The 16,681-nt window shown below is 42.2% G+C and overlaps 1 protein-coding gene across 1 annotated transcript in view; it reads right to left on the reverse strand.

Annotated features, from left to right (window-relative positions):
* The window catches only part of SGPP2 (sphingosine-1-phosphate phosphatase 2), an 84,893-nt gene that overhangs the window by 16,566 nt on the left and 51,646 nt on the right, over nucleotides 1-16,681 (reverse strand). The window contains exon 3 of the mRNA XM_074963944.1: nucleotides 1,611-1,784. Coding sequence (XP_074820045.1) covers nucleotides 1,611-1,784 — 174 coding nt within the window. The remainder of the gene's footprint in view (nucleotides 1-1,610; nucleotides 1,785-16,681) is intronic.

Genomic DNA, 16,681 nt, shown 5'->3' on the forward strand with positions numbered 1-16,681 from the left:
GGGAGCTGCGGGGGTGGTGCTTGCGGGCATGGGCAGTGCACGGAGACCCGCTGCCCCCTCCCCTCCAAGGGGTGCACAGAGACATTTGAGCAGCAGCCGGCCGCAGCCGCTTCTGGGAGTGGCATGAGGCCATAGCATGCAGGCAGCCAGCCTGAGCCCTGCTGTGCCGCCAGCCAGGAGCCGCATGTGGTAAGTGCCACCTGGTTAGAACCTGCACCTTGCACCCCCTCCTGCCCCCCCTCCCCTGCCCCAGGTCAGAACCCCCTCCTGCACCCGAACTCCCTCCCAGACCCTGCACCCCAATCCCCTGCCCCAGCTCGGTGCCCCTTCCTGCACCAAACTCCCTCCCAGAGCCCATACCCCGCACCCTCCACCCTCTCCTGCACCCCAACACTCTGTAGCAGCCCGGAGCTCCCTCCTGCACCCAGACTCCACACCCTCTCCATTAATATAGTAGAAATGTGCGGCCCGTGACGACTTACCACAATTCATAGAGTGGCCCCCCTGTGAAAATTATTGCCCAACCCTGGTTTAGCAGGAGTAAGACCAAAGCTCTAGGCATGCTGTCATTATGAACTCCTTATAGCCATGTGGTATACTATAGTGGCAAATGTGAAGTTCTAAGTGGTCCTAAATTTGTGACAGTTTCTTCATTTTTAAAGAACAGTAGCACATGGTCTGCTTTTCTAAGGTGCTGAGCTCGCACACCCCCTGGAAATTAATGGAATCTGCAGGTGTTCTGCAGCTTTGCCAATTGGGTCACTATATTAAGATTATGTCCTCAATAGAGCAAGAAGAAAGACATGTTGTGCCTCACGCTCACATTGATTGTACACCCTCACTAGGCACTATTCAAGTGAGTTTCTCTAGTTCTTGTCAATACATGGTAACAAGGAGAGGAAAATCTACACACAGCCTGACTCTTCAAACCTGAATTTCCCAATGAGTCTTTTTGATGAGGATTCTCTGAGTAGCCCACAATAATAGTGAGTGTGCAGTGAACTGGACAGTGTGACTTGCCCATCAGGTCTTGGTAATATTTTCCAATAGTACATTATAAAATATTTTAATATCTATTAATGTGAAAAGTGCAACAGGACTATTAAAGAGATTAAATTTTTAGAGGACTTTCACAAAAATATTTCTTCTGCATCCGCCATTATCATTGTCAATGGCAGTAGAGAGCCCCTCTGCTGTCCATGGGACTTTGCAGTTCCTCATGTGCAATGTTGAGCTCTCTTAAAACACTGCTCTGCAACTGCTCCAGTGTAACTATTTCACTGTAACTGTACAATACAAGGCATACTTCATACTATGACTGTTGTGAAGAGTTCCTTCTGTTTGATGCAGTGGTCAGTACCTAGTGAAAACACAGAACATTTCCCTGCAGCTTAACACAGTAACAAAATCCAACAATGACACTGAACTAGTGCCATCCCAGATGAGCTGGGAAATTTTCTACAATAGTTCTTGTCATATCTAGTATTAACCCACTACAACAATGGAAGGTAGGAGTGAGTGATGATGGAAGTACTGGTGGGTAAAAGCATTGGACCTTTTCATGCTTGCTGCAGTTCAGTGGGATCAGACACATGCTTGTTCCTCCCTACCTTGTTCTGGTTTATTGTTGCAATACAAAATGTGAAGGAAATGGATGTAGCTGCCATGGCATGGGTGGATGGCATTCCATATTCTGCTCTCATTTCCAGCTTCACAACAGGAGGTGAATGAGGACGAGGCCACTTCAGGACGTCCTTAGTGACTTGGCCTGTGTACATAGCAATCTGGGGGAAAACAGAGCACACAATTAGCTAAACCTGTTAAGGCGTGGGGATTCTCACTCCACTCACCCAAAGGCCTAATTTCAGTCTCAGCTATGTGGACAATTATTACAGCATATAGTGTAAAATCCATTAGTTTGAGATCAGAATTTATCCCCTGAATAACTAAAGAGTACTTCATTATACTGGCACGTGAGAGGAGCAGCAGTTTTACTGCACAGCGTTGTCACTGGATCAGATCTGGGATCAGAAGGATGTTACTCAGAAGAGGTACAGCATGGATAAGCAAATCACAGTTTGAGACAAGTGGTTCCCATCCTCCGGCATTTGTTTCCTCACCACTAACACATTATTAAACATTTATTGTAAATGTAAAGGTTTCTCCTCCTCCATTCACAACTACTCGACTCTGAGCAAACAGGCAGATTAGAGACTTCCTTATTACTTATTTTTCAGGCCCATGAAATTATCAGGTTTCATCTTTGAAATGTACACTGTAAAAAAAAAAAAAATTAAACACTGGTTCTCCGCAAGGATTAATTCCACCCTGATGTTTGGCATTTCTCAATTCTGCCAGCCCCACAACGTGGCATTTGAGGCACCCATAGGCATTGGTGGATATACTGTTTTAACATCCTTGGGTGGACGCAGTGGAGACAGCAGGATAGGCAGCACCATGTTTTCAAAGTTCCTCCTCCTGCCAGACTTCCCGGTAACAAACTGCTTTCATGCACTGCTTGGACAATTCCAAGTAACTGAGCCACTTTCTAATACCAGAAGGAGTTAGGTCAGGGAACTATTAATATGTTATTAACCACTGAAACACAGATGTTGTTTGAAAGATTTTTATTTATCAAAGGGAAGAAAAAAGTTATCCTCTCAAGCAGTTATTGCTTGTAAGCAGGTAGAGAGACTAAAAGAAAAGACATAGCTGTTGTCAGTGAAGTCCCCCATCTCCCCAGATGGATAGTATTTGTGATCAGAAAATAAAATAAGTTAACCTAGCAGAAGACAAACATAGACTCCAACTTTGGGCTTCCACTCAGCCCATGGTCCTGGGTGCAATATGTGCCCTTCCCAAAAACAGGATTATAAGCTGCCACTCTTCAAGCCACCTGAGCATTTGTGTAAGAGGGAGAAGCTAAGCAGAAGTTAGTTCTTTATTCATTAAGGATCAGGTAGTGCTGCAACACCCTTTCCCAATTACAGTGAGGGAAACCTGAAGGCCCTGTGCTCTCTGCACCTCTGACTATGAGGTTACTATATAAAACATTGCTTTTGAAACAAGTCTGCTTAGAATGTTGGTATGTCCTTTGCTGCCAAGTGTCAGCATTTTTAAAGAATGGAAAACAAGCTTTCTTTAGCCTTTTGCCATGAGGATGGTGCAGCTAGAGATATGCAAAGTAAGTCTCATAAAACAAAATAAAAACTCTCTACATAAAAATTAGATTCAGCTGTGACTGTCTATCATGGAAACTATTCAATTACCGTCTAAGATGATTCTTTGTTCTGCTCTAGCACTGTGTGATGAGAAGTTTTCTTAAAAGCATAATTTTTTAAAACTGGCCTTGGTCATGAAATATTTATAATAGTGCTAAGGTTGTTTTTATTTCATTTTCTATTTCAGAAGTGATTTCTCCTTATAAGGAGAGGCCTTGAGACTCAGGAATCTGCACTCAATCTACTTTTGAAAACAAAATCTGGCCTATACAAGGTAGCAATGAGACCAGACCATTATGTGACCAAAATGTCATAACCAAACATCCCCTGAACTTCGGGGAAACAAAGGTCTGGGTCCTATCTCTGTTGGAGGGGACAGACCCTAGTAAAAATGATTCCCTTGAGGTTTTATATCATTTAACCCCTTTGTTGTCTCATGAATTTGTATATGTGGCCAATTTAACACCAGCAATATGGCCCTACTGATCTTTTCCATTTCTCAGTAGCATTCTGGGAGTGGGTTTTAAACTGCAGTGTCCCAGACTGTTCACAGCATACTGTGGGTCAAAGGGAGAAAAAATCCTAGTGGATTTCTGTGGTTTAAAATTCTGTACCATTTCCAAGCAGAGATGCATTTCCATAAACCAATTAAATTCCAGAACTAAAAGCAAAAATTATCTCTGATGGGTCGAGAAATATATTCCACTATTATTATGAAGCCTACTGTTTTTGGCATTAGCCTAGAGATAAGGCAGGGCAAGCCAGGCTGAGCTGGATTATTGTTGACATGAAAGTGGAGGTTGGAAGTCCCATGCAAATGCTATATAATGAATGGAAGTAATTAAGTTTCATCGCTAATGTTTTTTAAATGGCAGCGTAGACTAGAAAACAAGTCATGTTAAAATTTAAAAGCTCATGCTGCTACCACTATATATTAGGCAGTGGAAGGCTCACACTGAGCCTTTGGGTTTGTGCCCAAGAAGTCAATGTGCCTGTACTTCCTAGAAAAGTGTAATGAGGACAACACTGTATTGAGGGCAAAGATACTGCAAGTCTCCTTTAATCCAAGCTTTCTTTAGGAAGGTTGAGGGTGATGTGGGTAAATCAAGATGGGGCAGAAGGGAACCTGGAGGCATGGGAGTGGTAGTACCAAGATAAAGATCTAGACAGTAGGGCACTTCATCTTCAATCCTTGACTTGAATCACTCGTTTTCAAAGTGTCTCAGAACCTGTGATGGCTGTGGAACAAGTTTAGCATAGCTAGAGATGGCCACGACCATAGACCAAGTAATTCTGAGACTGGTTATGGTTACAAGGTCACAGGAAAGTTAAACAGGTTCCTTTGTGATTGGCTCACATCTAGAGAAGGCTGGGAATTGGTATTTCTGTGGCGGCTCTACAGTTGTTGATCTTTTTTCACTCTAAATAGAACATGTTTGCTCACACTTCCAGAGGCATCTCAGACTCCACACAAGGACAACTCTTGTAAGAACTGTAGGTCAGGTTCTGTTCTTGGTTATACTGATATACGTCAGCAAAAGAACTTGACCAAGAGACAGTCAAATCTGAAAAATATTCTACAGCAATGACCAGCAAATATAGATGAATGCAGCAAGATAGACACGTACAGTTGGTTTTACAGTTAGAAAGTATACATCATAAGAGTAAGCTCTTTATATATTTTCTTAGGGCCTTCTTATGAATTTTCAACATCTCCCAGTTGTCTTCACAGGAGTGTAGACAAAATTAGGATGTTAGTGGGGCTGACTATAAAACGTTCCTACTGTTCCTGATCTTGCCTATGGCAAAACTTTGCCAATCTCACAAGAATCTTTAGAATTTCTGTAAGTAAAATTCATTCCAGCAGACCCCACATGCCTGCAAAACTTTCCATCCAACAATCTCTCACGGAAAATCTGCCTACAGGCCCACACCTAAAAGTTTAGAAAGGAAAAAGGAGCAGGCTTTGAAAAGTTGGGTGAGAAGACAGAATTTGTCGTCATACAAATATACAGGAAAAGCATTAGCCAGAGCCACACAGAAAGAAACCTTTCCCCAAGCGAAGTATCGTTTCCCTGCTTTGGTGCTCAATTTTCATAGAATCATGGAATATCAGGGTTGGAAGGGACCTCAAGAGGTTATCTAGTCCAACCCCCTGCTCAAAGCAGGACCAATCCCCAATTTTTGCCCCATATCCCTAAATGGCCCCCTCAAGGATTGAACTCACAACACTGGGTTTAGCAGGCCAAAGCTCAAACCACTGAGCTATCCCTCCCCCCAAACTGTTTCTGCCCGGTTTCGACCCGGGGATCTTTCACGTGTTAGGCGAACATGATAACCACTACGCTATGGAAACTTGGCTAAACACTTTTGCTTCTTTCCTGTGTGGCTAGTGTTCAACACGTAGCTAGCGAACTATGGTTTTGGCTTTAACTGCTTTGCTCCTAAGTTTATTTCTAGGATGCACTCTGTTCCGTTCAATTTCTGAGTGATGCAGATCAAATGCTTTTTTTTTCTTTTTTTTTTTTGCAGTTCTGGTGGAAAACATACAGGCAATTTCAGCATAAATTACTTTAATTTGCACATTAATAAATGTATTTTGTTTGTCTTGGCATGTGGAATTTGTCTGAACCTAAAGACTCCTCTTTTCCATTACTGAAGTAAGAAAATCAAGAAACATAATGGATTGTGCAAGACATAATTAACTTGAGGAGACAGTTACAAAGCAATGCATGGGGATTTAAGTTGAGTGATTCATGAAATGTGGTGGGAGGAGCATGGCTAATTCCCTTTAGGTTGTTTTGAAAACTTAAGGAAGTGTATCTAAATGCAAGGTACCTCACAGTATGGAGCTGTTTTGCTTTTACAGCATAGTGTTTTTAACTCTTTCATGCCTGAATTATTTGCAAGCCAGGTTGGGATGCAAATTCCTAAGGAAAAATGGGACTGCTGAGGTTAGTATAGAAACAATAGAGACTGGATGAGGAGCAGAAGGGAGGGATGAGGAGCAGAAGGAACTCTGAGGTATCTGGGAAGTGAGAAGGTAGGATGGAGTCATGTCCAAGATCACAGTGGAAGGGCTAAGGCAGCTAAGAGTTGGGCCAGGTGCATATTCAGAGGCAGACGGGGAGGGTTGAGTGAGAGTCAGGCTTTTTTTCCTCCTCTTTCCATAGTAAGGCACACACAGTACAACTTCTCAGCGGTGTCCTTAATTGCCTCCCTCGCAGGGGTGTCATGGAGCCTCATTAATGCTTGTCATGTACTTGAGAGGAAGGATGAGCTTGTGGTGGAGGCACTGGACTGAGACTCAGGAGATCTGAGATCATGTCTCCTGTCTGGCACAGATTCCCAACATGACCTTAGCCAGATCACTTAATCTCATCATGCCTCTGTTCCTTATCTGTACAATGGGGATAACATCTTTTCTGTATGAGTTTAAATTGTACACTCTTCCAGGCCGGGGCCAACTCTTACTCTATGTTGTACAGTGAGTAGCACAAGGCCCCAGTCTATTATAATACCCCTCAAACTCCTAACCCTCCTTCTCCCAAATAGATCAGTTACAGCAGTGGTTCTCAAACTCCTGTATTGGTGACCCCTTTCACACAGCAGTCCTCTGAGTGTGCCCCACCTCCTTATATTTCAAAACACTTTTTTAATATATTTAATGCTATTATAAATGCTGGAGGTGAAGCAGGGTTTGGGGGTGGAGGCTGACAGCCGTGACCTCCTGTGTAATAACCTCACAACCCCCCTGAGGGGTCACGACCCTCAGTTTGAGAACCCCTAAGTTGCAGAATAGTAAAGAGCTGGGTTGAAGAAGAATATGTTGCAGTTAGAAGCCAAAGAAAGTAGATGGTCTAGCACACCTTGCAGGACTACTGTATTATAGGTAGCTTGTTCCATAGTCAAAGTCCGAAGGGATCATAACAATACCCTAGTTCTAGCTTTCAACAAGGGGCATCATGACTAGACATGTACTTAGCACAGTTGGTGAAATGTCAAATGGTCTGGCGTAGATCTTCACCGAAGCCTGTGATTTAGCTTATGACTCCCATAATTGACAGAATGCCCTTCTACAGCTGCAATATTATAGCGTTTTATACTATGAGCACTGCATTTGTACATACTGCTGAGAAGGGGGCTGCTGAGGGTTACAGGAAAGAGGATGGTTTTCTCCCTCCCCCCGCACCCCCAAGTCAAAGTTTTTCATGTCCTTCTGTGAAAAGGAGTGCTCTGCTCACTCCAAGCTGCAATGCAGGTGTGAAGACACTGAGCATCACATTGCAATCATTTTATTTTCGTGAAGTCAAAGCATGTTCAGAGTGTTCTTACTGAACATTCATCTCTATTTCAAAGCCAAATTTCTTCAAACTAGCTCACGCTCACGCTCTCTCTCTCTCACCCCTCCCCCCCCCAATTCAGGACTATGCATGTATTAGGTCTGCACTTTTTTAAAATGAAAGCTGTTTGAACTGCTTGCAAGAAGTATGAAAAATTACTTAAGTGAAAGTTGTCCCCTTCACTTCCATTCCACACTGAGAATTCAAATAGCTGAACTAATTTAATCAAATGGTTTACTTCTGCATTGAGACAAGTATGTAAAATTTCAGCCCCAAAGGCAATTTTTAAAGTAAGTTATAAGCAGCTGAAAACAAGACTTCAGAATGGAGAAGCTTCTCACTGGTAACATTAGTCATTGGTGACAGTTGACAGCCCTGTGTTGTGTGACACCTTTTATAACCCTGATGCATCAGGTGATTGAGATCAGGAAATAAAGTTTAGTTTCTTGTCAACACCTTTATTACATCAACCATAATTACAGTGTTACTACAGGGACATGACAAATCATTAAGAATCAACTAACTGCAGCTGACTTTCTTGATCTGCATCGTGAGTTTGTCTTCATGTCAAAAGGTGGTCAGCCTCCAAACCTACATTCTCTTGTGTGAGTTTGCAGCAAGGTCAGTGAGGGGAACCCAACCTGTGTGAGAGGAATACTTGAGAACTTCCCCTGGGGCCCAGAATTTCTGTTGGCGGGCCTGCTTGACAATGAGCAGCAACAACAAAAGGATAGTAACAGCAAGTCATGCGTCACCTCCAGCAGTCCCAGCCCCTTCATCTGAAACAGCCACCTGACCAGCGTCAAGAACAGAATGCAACTCCACAGCAATTTGCATTTTTAAATAGTGATACAAAGAGTAAATCAGCCTGGATTTGAAATTTGCTTTGTTGTAGTCACATTAAGGTACTCTCCCCATCTATATCTGGGGACTTTCTTATCTGTGGATGTCCCATTCCTCCACCATTTGTTGGATCTCCCAACTATGGAGTGACCTAGTGGTCTACTCAACCCTTATGTGATATGATGAGACCCCAGGAAATGGTCTGCAGAATCATGCTCTTAGGCTTTTCAGATGGTGGTTTAAACACTGGCCTAATTCTGTCCCATTTGAAATCAATCAAACTCCCATTCACTTCAATGGAAGCAGAGTAGGACAATGATTAGCACTCTTGAAATTCCCTACCCTTAGAATTTAGCAGTGCTCTAGGCTTTCCATTAATGCCATTCCACACAAACAAACCTTGGCACTCACAAGATCCTCTGCTCTTTTAAGAATTGCTACTTTAAAAAAAAAAAAAAAAAGACTAGTACTAGTTCTAACTAGTAACTGTGAGGTCTGTTGCAAAATACTCCCTATCTTTCAAAATTCAGTAATCAAAACTAGTTCAAACATGGATAACGTAACCCACAATATACTATTTACTTTGACAGCTCTTGTTTTAATTCACAGGGCCTCAGTGCAATAGAAATGGTATTTTGTCTTCTGTAGAGATTATAAAGCCCCTGGAACTCCCTTTATTACATTGCTGCTAAAATGGGAGACATCACTGTATTTGCTTGTGAATTGCTGAGTGTGGGTTGTCAAGGCTTAACTCTGTTTTTATAAATGTATGTTACTCAAAAAGGCACTTATTTTGAATTTCTGTATAACACCCAACATATTTTCTAGACTGCATTAAATATGCATTTTTTGGGAAAATGCTGTCTTGAGATTACCCAACCCCACCCCACCACCACCACCACCTTGATCTAGTGGAGTAGGTACATTGTGTGGGAAGATAGGATGGACCCTTTGTGCATTGCAAGAAAGGAGGCCTGAAGAAGGCTGAGGGATCCATTACTATGCAGAAGCACTGGTCAGTGCCACATTTTAAAGGGGGAAACGTAGTGGCTGAGGGAGCCATTGCAGCACCTTAATTTGCAGGAGCAGCTCTGTAGCATCTCCATAGCTTGAAAGGCAGAGGGTTCCTCCCATCCATGGGTGCCAGAGTTCTCCATTGTGCAGCTGGCTGCTTGACCTTTTATCCGGGACTAGTTTTACCACTTCTTATAAAGACAATAATGAGTGCATGTCTTTCCATCAATATTTACTTGTAGGTTTTTTTGTGTTTTCAGCATGTATATCAGTGTTGATTATCATTTCAGTCCTGCTTTATATAACCAAAAAAGGATTTTCATGTATCTTAAATTCATACTCAACTAAATGATCCTGCATTTTAAATAGTTCTCTCTCATATGTCACCGTATCAGCCATTGCCTTTAACTGTTCTTCCTCTGCAGGATGCAAGCAAATTGTATCGACACACAAGATATCCGTTAAATACCTCAATGAGTGTGAAGTGCTTTTGAGATCTACTACTTTTAAAAAGAAGCTATATAAGAGCTAGGTATTATTATATACACACTCCTACACACATATACAAAGTGTGTGTGCGTGTGTATACACACACACATATGATATATGGTGTGGGAAGAGATAGGGAGTCTAAGCTGCTAAGCTGCTGTTACGATGGTTCCATAGAATCATCACAAAAGTCCCACTTGAGTAACTATTGAAGGGAAAAAGTCTGAGAATACAATAGAGAAAATAATTCATCTAGACAGTGGCTTGGTACCTTAATATAATAAGTGGTACTATTTTTGCTGCAGTTTCTTCTGTGAGAATATGTAATTTCCCATTTTTACAATATTTGCACAGTAGTGCCAGGTTTCTGAAGTTGGTTGTTACATTTGCGAACTCTGGGGTGACTACATCTAATCCTAATCATTCTGTTGTGCAGGACATTATCCTGATATAAAAACAGCAACCTACTTCTAATTTGAGGTCTCCAAGAAAATCTACTGTGAGAGCTTCAGTATGTGAGCTAGAAAGGTCCATTGTTCCTCAGATGTCTGAAGACTTGGCAGAGCACTTTGATCTATTTTTATACTCTGAAATATTTTTTTGCTGTCTAACAAAGAAGCCAGAATGCATCCATTATATTTTATTTATTTTCAGCTTTCTATTTTGAGTTCTTATTATCTGAACTATTGATCCATTAATGAAAGTCAAGAGAATATCTGTGGGGTCAATGACATTGGTGAATTTTTCCTTGAGGCTTCTACTTACTCTGACTGCCTGACTTTGAACCTGTGGGTTTGCTTTTCTTTCTACAGCATTTGTGTAGACTGGCACCAGAAATCCTGCATATCCACTTTCTTTCCTAGATTAACACACTGCTATTAGCAATCAGGCTGCTTTTGTTTTAACCTGGCTGCTGTATCTGGACAGAGGTAACTTTAGAGCATCAAACACATTGGAGAGTGAAAATGTAAGGACTGGTGTCATTTGCAAGTGATATTTGCTACAAATAAGCTGGTTAAGAGAAGGAAAGGTAGAAAGACAAAACCTGTGAAAGCAGTCTTTATTTTTCAGATTTATAAAATGGATGTCTGACTCTAGGTGCACGTACAGAGATTAAAACAAAAATCTAGGATGCATTGCTTTACAGATCACCCTATCTAGCCTCCTCTGGCAAAAGCCTGAGTGAGTAGATGAACAGTGTAACCCATACATTTAACTGCTTGATTCATTGAGAGGGAGACCTGAAATTGTGAAGAGACTAAGGGAGTATATTCTCTCAGGGGTATATCTGATTCCTTGTGCCAAGCCCACGAACGAGGAGGGGTTGGCCTAAGGAGAAAGCCTAAGGTTGTAGACCTGTTCTGTTTTGTGGGTACACAGCTATTAGTCTCTGCACTGGCTACCGCCTACCTCCTCAGAAAGGGAATTGCTGGTGGATCCACTTAGGAGTAGATCCACTAAATCCCCAATTATCCGCCTTTCCATCAGTTTACCCCCTACAGATCTCTAAAGAAACAAGCAAGGTGTCCTCGTGGACATGTTATCCATGATGCCTGCATAAACCCTGGCATTCTCAGCCCCACCCCAGAGCCCTCACCCCCAGCCAGAGCCCTCACCCCCTCTAACACCCCAGCCCCCTGAGCCAGCCCGGTGAAAATGAGCAAGTGATGATGGGGAGAGCAAACAACGTGGGGGGGAGGCCCTTGGAGAAGGGGCAGGGCATGGGCGGGGCTGCAGAGGAGGGGTGAGGCAGGGGATGGGGCAAAAGTGTTCAGTTTTGTGTGAGTAGAAAGCTGGCAACCCTACTTGGCATGAGGGTTTCCTGGTACAGTGATTTCCACAGACTGGCTACTGGATAAAGTAGTGCTTTCTTTTACATCAGTTCTAAATGAAATGCTTATTATTTTCATCAGCGTGCCACAGTCGCCTCCACAAAGTTAATTATTATTCACTATTCCCCCTTATTGATCGTACCAATTTTACGCACAACTCCCACTTATTACTTCATTCCTCTCTCCCCATCTCACCTCTTCCTTGTTGCCCAAAGCTTTACCTCCTTTTTAAAGGATGATCAGAAACCAACGGTATTACTGAAACAAGGAGCAGCCTCAGACAACTGTGTACTGGTGTGCCATTTCCTCTAGCTCTTTTTAAACACGTGCCCTGTTACCTGCTTTTTACATGGGTGATTTGCAACAAAGAAACAGAGTGCCTGGCAGTTGCTACAACTGCTGAGACTGCTGGAGCCACATTTCTGCATCTCACCCTTATTCATTATCCAAGTTAAAATAAAAAGGCCTGGGAAAAAAATCAAAGTAGAAAAGAAGGGAAAGCACCATTAACTCTTCCAGTACCCTAACCTTTGTAATAAGCATGGAGTTATGAAATACGATTATTTCATAAGAGGGCTATTTGTCACACATAGTAGTCACCGTCTAGAGAGGCAGAGCAGCAACCTTTCCATGACCTTTTTGCAAAGAATCTTTTACCACAGCTAGCCAAGGGCTTCAGGGCAGTTAACCAGTTCAAATGGTGCAACTATTGCTCACGGTGTCTCTCTAGTTTCCCTATCCCTCTGTGAAAGGGTGAACTGCTTTAGGCATAACATTACAGCTTCTGATGAACAGAAGATAAAAAAGCAACCACCTTTTTAAGCTACATTCTTTCTTAGATTCCTTTATTTGTGAATCAGAGGTAATAGTTTAAGCAAACACTCTCAAGGGAGTGCAATATATAATCTGCTTCCTGTACACATTTATTATGTGCAGCACAGATAGCGAAGCCTATATAAAAGGTTAGCTGACACTGTCCATTATACAACCCTGTTTTCAGTTGCTTTTTTTTAATTTTAAGAGGAGTAATTAAAGCTGCAAACTGTGGGCTGCTCATAAAATGGGAGATTTTTGTCTCAGAATACTCTCCCAGATGCAGTGTCCATTCAGTACTTGGCCTTGTGGTAGAGCTGGAAACCTTAAATGGACACCCAATGCTGCATTGCAAAGGTAGACCCCCTTTAGTCTTTGAATAAGGCAAAAGTTCCTCTATGGCCCTCCAGCTCTAGTTCAGACACCCTATTTTTCCTCCAGACAAAGGAGATGTGATTCCGTGGACTGATTACTTCCATGCTGGACAGGGCTGTTCTGTCTTCAAGGTGAGCTTGGAGAATTAGCTCCCTAAATAAGATGCATTTTCAATGAACTGGGATTATATATATTCCAAATATGCAGTATAGGAAATATTGCAATAGAGACAATATTGGCACCTAGAGGCCCTGGTTAAGAAAGGTGCCCCCACTGTCTTGTGTGCTGTACGCAGGTGTAATTAAAAGTCCTTGTCCCCAAAGCAGCTTACACACTAGGCAAACATGAGAATATAGTGGACAACTCAGAAATTCACATTATTGAAAATGAGTTAATTTGTTAATGCTCAGAGAAAAGTGCCAAGGTTTTCTAAACAGAGCTAAGATTTAACTATATACAAATGCTCCTAGCAAGAGATCTTGACCTTTGCCTAAGAAGTTCCTAGACAGGCTGAATACTGAGGGTCTGATTCTCTTGCTTACACTGGTTTTATTCTGATGTGGCTGCACTGACTTCAGTGATTACACAAATGTAAGTGAGAGGAGATAGAGTTGAAGGTGTGCTGGAAGAAGACCCCATCCCTGACTCAAGCTTACGTTCTAACTTAGACCAATGATAGAGTTCAGATGCATTAGATCTTGGGTTTACCAGAAGACCTAAACTCAAAGTAGGTGAGATAACCGGTTTTTATATAAAAATAGTACTTTTTAACAATCTAAAAGAAAAATATTTTTTTTAAAAAAATATTTTTTTTAAAATACCCACTCTGAATACCTTTTTATTCCTTAGCTGAGAAAGAAGAAAAAGCAGGAGCTATTTTGTGATTGTGTGAAGGAAAGACAAAAATAGAACCCTTCTGCTAAGGAGACGCTTGTAGCTGTTACACCCAAAGAGAAAGTACTGTCTTGGGAACAACTATTTCCCAGCTGTATATTAGGGTCGAAGCCTAATCCCACTACAGACTATGAAAGCATTAACATTGTCTGCAAAAGGGCCAAGATTTCACCATAATGTCATAAACAAGCAGCCATTACTTTCTGTCCTTGACTTTCCCCAGGGTGTGCGTGGGGAACAGACTTTGGAAGATAAGAGAAAAATACACCTTTGCAATATTGCACTTCTAAATAATGTGTGCAAGGTCGGTCCATGACAAACAAAAAGAATAACCAACCCATTTAGAATCGAATATTTTCCCTCAGGTGCTTGGCTGGCTGGTTCTTGCTCATGGTCTACCTGATTGCCGTATGTGGAATTTTCCCTCAGGTTAGATTGGCAGGAATGTTGGGGTTTTTCCCTTTCTTCTGAAGCATGTGGGTATGGGTCACTTGCTGGGATTATTTTGGTATATCACTACTGATGCACCTTGGTCCCTCCTATTATCTGCCCATAGCACATAATAGGCTCCTGTAGGCTAGGGTGACCAGATGTCCTGATTTTATAGGGACAGTCCCAATTTTTGGGTCTTTTTCTTATATAGGCTCCTATTACCCCCGTCCCAATTTTTCACATTTGCGGTCTGGTCACCCTACTGTGGGCAGAGGTGACAGTAAGCCAGTCTGGTCTGGTACGATGCACCGGTAAGAAAGTGCCAACTGTAGCAACAGGGCCGCTGATGAGGTAGGGGGAGGAAGGGGCAACTGCCCCAGGGCCCGGCGATATAAAAGGGCCCCGGGCTCCGGCAGCAATTTAAACGGCCAGAGCCCTGGGTCCTTTAAATCGCTGCCGAAGCCCCAGGTGGCATGGGCTGGACAGTGCTGAAGGGCTGGCTGGGGAATTTTGGCCCCAGCCCTGCCCCTTCCACCCAAGGCCCTGCCCCTTCCAGGGACCCAGAGATACCCTCCCTCCCCCCCGCACCTTGCCCAGGACCCTGGCCACCCTGCGTAGTAAGTCATTTAAATTACTTTCACCCTTGCCTGTGGGCTGTAATACTTTTGGTCTCATTTCAGTTGTTGGGTTTAGTGTGCACTGTGCAGGTGGTGGCCGCCTGTGATATACAGAAGGTCAAACTAGATGATCTGGTGCTCCCTTCTGGCCTTAAATAAGTGACTCTAATTATTACTACATGTAATAAAGCAGGACAAAAGCCATTGTGAGAAGAGAATAAAAAAGCAGGATACCTTCCTGGTGTACTTTGTACAATTCCGAAGCTATATCTTACTAAATAACCCTCTAAAGGAAATTTGGTTCTTTTGAGTTTTGCACCATTCAGTTGTTTCACTTTAAGAAAAAACATCTTAGTTGTGAATATGAAAGAGTAACTTATCCAGACAATGTTCTCTAACACAATTTACTCAAAATGAAGAATGTTTTTTAAAAATACAGTCAAACACTAACAAGCCTTGTGTTAAAAATAACTAAGTTTCAGATTTGGATATGCTAGTTTTCTTTAGGACACACACAAGCCATTCAAAACAAAAATGCAAGGAAACTACTGAAATCTGTTTAAACTCTGCAAGGAGTTTTAGTCTTTAATATGATTTCCGACCTGTCTGATCCAGCAGCGTTATTAAGCTACCTTGTCTTTGGGACCTCTGCATTTCAAACAAATTCCTCATTTAAACAAGCTTTTCTTAAACAGAAAAACCCCACCTCTTTTCATAGCCACTCAGATGAGAAATTTAAACAAAGATGAGGAGGGCTGGCCTGTAACTAGGTGGATTTGTTTGATCAAAGGGACAGACAGCTGAGACTAGGTTCTGTGGAAATGTGCATGTGCAAGTTTCTAGTCATCAAGACAGAGAGCCATTTTTCAGATTATAGTGGTAATTCCAAAGAACCAAAATTTATTTTCTGTGTGTGTGTGTCGAGGAGGGCAAAAATGGGAAACATCCCTTATTGTTTCACAGTGATTCTAAAAAGGCCAAACATTTTTGTTTGCAGCATATCCCCTTGGGATTCTAAATTTAATGTTTAACTAGATCCAAAGTAGAGTCTACTTGGAATCAGGAAAAAATCAAAAGAGGAAAGAGTGGCTCTGGCATGCTACTGTATAGCGAGAGCTTGTGAACGTTCCTATTTTTCTGTTCTTTGTTAATTTTAAGGCAGCATAGATCCAAAGTGAGAACTCACTTAAGTGCTTTGCAAGCAGAAGAATAATCTGGTTCAAGGGAGACTTTTCAGCAGAATTTTTAAAAGGGCTTTCTGTAGAGGATGCCCAAAATCAGACACTCAGACGACAAGCTGAATTTTCATAGGAGGATGTGGATGCTGCTGCTTTTTGAAAAATACTCGCAGTAGTAGATACCCAAGTTGTCTATCCACTCATGCTTAGCTGGGTGCTCAGACATTGGGCTTTTCACAGCCTCACTGGTATATGATTTCATTTGCAAATGAAATTTAATGTGGATAAATGTAAAGTAATGCACATTGGAAAAAATAACCCCAACTATACATACAACATGATGGGGGCTAATTTAGCTACAACTAATCAGGAGAAAGATCTTGGATACTTCTTTGAAGATGTCCGCGCAGTGTGCAGCGGCAGTCAAAAAAGCAAACGGGATGTTAGGAATCATTAAAAAAGGGATAGAGAATAAGACGGAGAATATCTTATTGACCTTATATAAATCCATGGTACGCCCACATCTTGAATACTGCACACAGATTCGGGGAGGAGGGATAGCTCAGTGGTTTGAGCATTGGCCTGCTACACCCAGGGTTGTGAGTTCAATCCTTGAGGGGGCCATTTAGG

Source organism: Natator depressus, chromosome 9, assembly GCF_965152275.1.
Source record: "Natator depressus isolate rNatDep1 chromosome 9, rNatDep2.hap1, whole genome shotgun sequence".
Classification (NCBI taxonomy): Eukaryota; Metazoa; Chordata; order Testudines; family Cheloniidae; genus Natator; species Natator depressus.